Below are 5902 nucleotides of genomic sequence, written 5' to 3' on the forward strand. Positions count from 1 at the left end.
AATGATATGTCATTTATTTTCCAAAAATGAAATTTTCATCATTTGTTAAATTACGAAATAAAGATATCCAACGATAACATGCAAATAAAATGATCTACGGAGTAATATATTATGATCATTTTTTTTTGAGGTTTATATCATCATAAATAATGTGACCCAAACATAGTTTTAGTACGTACATGTTTGTTTGTTTGTTTGTTTTTAAAGACCGATTTTATAACTTGATTCATTCGGATTTTGGGCGCAATTACTAGCTCTCATTACAATCCAATTCAAAAAATTCAATTAGACCTTATATTAAACAAGGAACTAAAAAAACGAAAAGAGTTCAAATTTTTTTTTTAAAAAAAAAAAATTTCAAAAAATCAAAATCAATAACATATTTGAGGAGATCTAATTTTTCTCTTGATGAACAAATAATAAGTAGTCCACAGCAAAATCTATACTATATACTTAAGTAATCACCGGAGGGGATATTTGGCATAATTTTGTGAAAAATAATAATTGATTTATATATTTATTATATCAACAACTATATATAGGATCATTTAAATAATAACTAATTGATATATTTACAATTTTGCCACATAATAATCAAAGAATTGAATAAGATGACTAGATTAGACCCTCTCCAATGGTGAGACTCAAGTGAGTATTTTTAGGAGAGAGAGAGTATTTTTGTAATGTATACCAATAAGTTGGTATCTAAACTTAGCAACTCCAAAAGAAAGTTGCTAACTCAACTGAGTATTTTTAGGAGAGAGAGAATATATTTGTAATGTATACCAATAAGTTGGTATCTAAACTTAGCAACTCCAAAAGAAAGTTGCTAAGTTTAGATACTCAATTTTGAGTCTCATTTGACAAAAAGTGTGGACCCCTTGTCAATATTTTAATATATTTTGTAATTTATTTAAGTTTTATCTTTTTTTTATAATCTTACAATATTTGATAATATAAAAGAAATGGATTTGGTGAGCCATAAATTGAAAGTAACATTTGTATATTTTAGAGAGTCTCGTCATTGAGAAATTAGTCTTTACATGAGTTGCTAAATTGAAAAGTGAGTATGGTATCATCATCGAAGGTAAAAAACAACTCATTTTGTATTTCAATCCTCGCCATTAAAGATGGTCTTAGAATAAAGTATAAACCGGTTCGGTTAGAGTTTTTTTAGATAGGTGAGCTGTGAGCAGTCCATCGTACTGATAAGTGTGATTAACTGATTAGAGTGCAAACCAAAAATGCTTATTTAGCAAATGTAAACTCCCTTTGGAAAGAATATCCCCTAATTAATGTAAATCACTTTCTCTGATTCATTCTCTCTATTTTCCCTGTTTCACCTGTACATTGCCATTTGCCATGACAACCCCAACAAAGTCCACAATACATGATCTTCCTTCAATTTTGTCTTCTACTGGAACACATTTTCTCCTTCGTAACAACCTTCTTCAGGTACCCTTCTCTCTCTATTTCAACATGCTTAGCATTTTTGGAGCTTATTCATTGCTATATAATATTTCTCCATTTCTTAATTTCAATTTTCTTCAATCAAATTCTGTGATCCCCTTTTTTAATTGCTGCAAATTTAAACAAATTTTTACAATTTTAACTTCCGTTGACTTTGGGGAGAATCATTTTGAGGTTCAATGCTACATAGTTGATTTTAATTTGTGGGTTTTGATGAATATCAGTTCATTTCCCACGATTTTGAGAAATTTTGATATTTAAGTTGTATTTATGCAATAAAATTAAGCCAGTTTATGCAGTTTTCTGTTTAGCATGTGAAAAACTTTATTAGAGAGGACTGATTGACAAATGGGATCTTTCGATATGTTTAAATTAAGTTATAGTGTAATTCTTTGGATTTTATTGATCAATTTTGTGTTATAGTTAATATTGTTGGAAATTTTGTGTTTTCCCCGGATACACAAGAACAAACATGAACAAGAAATTACTTAATAATTAACATAGTAATTTGAATTGGTGTATAAGGGGTAATATGGAACCACTGACTTAGAAATCGATAATATATGTTACTCGGACTCTTCATTTCACCCCACGTACTGGTGTCGAACCCTCGACACTCGGACATGGGTATGACACCCGGATACTTCACTTCTAGTTCAAAATCATGGAATTTTTTCACAAAATAGCCGAGTTGGACGCTTGGACACGTACCCATGTTGGACATGGGTATCCGAGTCCAAGTAACATAGACGATAATTGAGCCCAATTAGTGTGCTTAATTTTATTCAGCTATTCGTTCCTATATTCACACATGACTATACTCACTCTTTGAATAAAATAGAAAATTACTCTTTAAATATACTCATAGAAATCAGATTATTGATCTTGTTTAAGAGTATTAAAGATAGAATGTAATGTAAGAGAAACAATGCAAAATTGAATTTTCCACCAGATTATCAGTGTTTCAATTTGTGCCCTATTTGAGTGGCATTGTCCCGGTGGTTGGGGGAACTTCCGACCTACAATTTTATTTCGCCACAATGTCAAAGTGCGTCGTATAGTTTAGACGAAGTTTATTTCCAGCTTTTACTAACATAAAAATGATGTGAAACATCTACATATGATGAAAAGTTTACTGAATATGCAAGTGAAAGGTATTTTATGAGGCGAATTTCAGCCACAAATATACTACAATGCTATATTGGACTATCGGCTCTACTGTAACATTGAGTTTTCTTGTATCGTCCTAAAGGATGAGTTAGATTGGTCTCTTTGTAGGGGCTAGCCATATAGAATAAATGTAATGGTGTAAATCAGAATAACTAATGAATTCAACTTGATAAATTTCAGGAATGTTTGCTTACTCACTCATTTTTGAAGTTTGTGATTTTTGTTTGGTTCTTTGGTGTCATCTCCAGTTTCTTTGTTGAGTTCAATTTGATGTATGGTCTTTGTATGCAGGTCAGTATTGATACTTTGAAAGGAAAGAAAGTGGGGCTATACTTTGCAGCATCTTGGTGTGGGCAGTGTCGCCGTTTTACCTCAGTTCTTGTTGAGGTTTATAATAAGCTTAAATCTCAGGAAAAAGATTTTGAGGTTGTTATAATCACAGCAGATGAGGATGATGAATCGTTTGACAAGTGCTTCTCGAAGATGCCCTGGCTGGCCATACCGTTTTCTGATTCAGAAACTTGTGATAATCTAGATAAACTGTTCAAGGTGGAAGAAATTCCACACCTTGTAATCCTAGATGAAAATGGTAAGATTCTTACGGATAATGGTGTTGATATTATTCGTGATTATGAAGCCGAAGGGTATCCATTCACTCCAGTAAGAATCAAGATATTGAAAGAGCAGGAGGAAACGGCTAGGAAGGAACAAACCTTAAAGTCTATATTGGTGTCTAGTTCTCGAGATTTTGTGCTCTCCACTAATGGTAAAAAGGTACTCCTCATCTAATTAGAATGTGTTAGTAGTTTTTAACTTGGTTGAAACTTGAAATAGTAAATAATCTTACAGTGTAAGATATGCTAGAAAATTATTGCTTGAAATATACAATTACTGCAGTCTACAAATTCTGAAGGCATTTTTCAGTCCAATGGGGGGGGGGGGGGGGTTGTATTGCATAAATCATTAGTTGTGCCAACTGTGGCAGAAATAGGATTGCCCTCCTCCGTAGAAGGGTTCTGATTTCAGGGTCCTCTAACATGGAAAAAATTGTCACGTTTGTCCTGAAAAGTAAATTTAGTACAGACTGGGGAGGGGTTTTTCTAAAACCAAATTCGATACTAGCAGTCATCATTAAGTATTGCTTCCCTAGCTACAGCATCTCCTAGTTGTTTTGCATTTCTTCCTCCGAATTCTGAAGGCATCTTGCTCTGCAAAAATGCAGGTCTCTGTTTCTGAGCTTGAAGGCAATACTGTCGGTCTATATTTCTCATTGTCTTCATACAGATCATGCATGAATTTCACTCCAGTACTAGTAGATGTTTATAAGAAGTTGAAGGCAAAGGGGGAGAATTTTGAGATTGTTTTAATTTCCCTTGATGATGACAAAGAACTATTCAGCCAGGGATTGGCCAGCATGCCTTGGTATTCTATGCCTTATAAGGACAAGATTTGTGTCAAACTGGCTCGATATTTTAATCTCTCAACTCTTCCCACTTTGGTGATAGTAGGACCAGATGGGAAAACCCTTCATACTAATGCAAAAGAGACAATAGAAGATCATGGAGTTGAGGCATACCCTTTTACATCAGAGAGGTTTCAGGAGCTTGCACAGATAGAAAAGGCAAGGCAAGAGGCTCAGACCCTTGACTCCATTCTAGTATCAGAGAAGCAGGATTTTGTTATAGATAAAATTGGCACAAAGGTAATATGTTAAATGATTTTTAGTAATACGGCTCACATAATTGCTTATCTTATTATCTTATGTTAAAGCTTGAAATTATATATAGATATGGCATACCAACAAATCAGCAATGTTGGTGAAGTCAGAAATTACTTTGTGCTTTATCTGCTACAGTTATTTATATCTGACTTGTATAATTGCTTAGTCCCTGGGAATTTATCTTATGAGTTCTTTGATTTGATTCTTCTTCCAAGTTTTATCTGAACTCTGAGTCATAATAATGATGTGTACTTAATTATTCTAATTTAATTTCTGCAGGTTCCTGTCTCCCAGCTTGTAGGGAAGAACATCCTCTTGTACTTTGCTGCACATTGGTGCCCTCCATGTCGAGCATTTCTTCCAAAACTTGTTGAAGCTTATCAACATATAAAGTCAAGAGATAATAACTTTGAAGTGATCTTCATCTCCAGTGACAAAGACCTAACTTCCTTCGACGAGTTCTTTACTGCAATGCCCTGGTTAGCTATTCCATTCGGTGACAACAGAGAGGCTTATCTAAGTCGTTTATTCAAGGTATATGGGGCTCCTAAATTGGTTGCAATCGGACCTAACGGGAAAACCATCACAACAGAAGCCAGGGAACTCATTATGGTTCATGGGGCAAAGGTTTATCCTTTTACCAATGAGAGGTTGAAAGAAGTTGAATCTGAACTCGAGGAGATGACTAAGGGGTGGCCCGAGAAGGTGGAACATGCTCTTCATGAAGAGCATACACTTCTGCTCACAAGGCGTAATGTATATAAGTGTGATGGTTGTGAGGAAGATGGGCAGTTATGGTCCTTCAACTGTGAAGAATGCGATTTCGATCTACACCCAAAATGTGCACTGACAGAGGTTAATGGATTCAGAGATCATAATTTGAAGGATCATGAAACTTCAAGTGCTGGGTGGAATGATCATGTGTGTGTTAGTGCATCATGAAAACTTGTATTGATGCATTTTCTTAAGACCTAAAATTTATAATTTTACTGTAAGTCTGTAATTATGTTGTGAAGAATTGAGGAAAACTAGCAGAGAAAGGCAGATCAAGGTGCTATTTTAGTAAAGCCCTTGCTGTTGCATCAGTTGTAGTTCGGCGTTGTAAATTTTGTTGAGAGCTTTTCTTTTTCTTTCTTTCTTGAGTTTCTTCTGTCCTCATAAGTTTATGTAATTGATCCTGTTTGGTAAATTCATTCCTCTGTTATAATAATCAAGGTTGACATGGTTTTCAAATGGACTGTGAAACTGTTGCAAGCATTGATCACAATAGACACGCTTATCTTGATTGCAGGTTCTATCCTATAATCTAATTGTACCACATACTAGCCACTAGAAATCTAGATTCTAGAATGGATGCCAACTAACTAACTTGATTAAAGTCTTATGATATGCAAGTATGGTACCAAAAGTTAGGATCAAATCTCGTCTATATACATCAACCATCGCTGCTTTTTTTACACCAAAAATAAAGGTCACCAGTAGGGATGATACAAGGACAAGGATAAAAGATATAAACCGATAAAGAACAAAATGTACTACAGT

The 5902-nt window shown here is 34.3% G+C and overlaps 1 protein-coding gene across 1 annotated transcript; it reads left to right on the top strand.

The window, feature by feature from the left end:
* The first annotated feature begins 1204 nt into the window (after nt 1–1204).
* On the top strand, nt 1205–5593 carry LOC110694169 (probable nucleoredoxin 1). The gene is made up of 4 exons (XM_021871343.1): nt 1205–1455; nt 2932–3414; nt 3863–4342; nt 4640–5593. Exons 1-4 carry the CDS (start codon nt 1363–1365, stop codon nt 5300–5302), a joined length of 1719 nt encoding a protein of 572 aa, XP_021727035.1. The 5' UTR covers nt 1205–1362; the 3' UTR covers nt 5303–5593.
* The last annotated feature ends 309 nt before the right edge of the window (nt 5594–5902 follow it).

The sequence above is a fragment of the Chenopodium quinoa genome, unplaced genomic scaffold (genome assembly GCF_001683475.1).
Source record: "Chenopodium quinoa cultivar QQ74 unplaced genomic scaffold, ASM168347v1, whole genome shotgun sequence".
Lineage (NCBI taxonomy): Eukaryota > Viridiplantae > Streptophyta > Magnoliopsida > Caryophyllales > Amaranthaceae > Chenopodium > Chenopodium quinoa.

What these genes read in the sequence shown, in the direction of transcription:
- LOC110694169 (XM_021871343.1), top strand. Translation starts at nt 1,363, where the DNA reads ATGACAACCCCAACAAAGTCCACAATACATGATCTTCCTTCAATTTTG. An exon ending in TTCGTAACAACCTTCTTCAG is followed by an intron (nt 1,456 to 2,931) that starts GTACCCTTCTCT and finishes CTTTGTATGCAG; the next exon opens with GTCAGTATTGATACTTTGAA. An exon ending in TCTCCACTAATGGTAAAAAG is followed by an intron (nt 3,415 to 3,862) that starts GTACTCCTCATC and finishes GCAAAAATGCAG; the next exon opens with GTCTCTGTTTCTGAGCTTGA.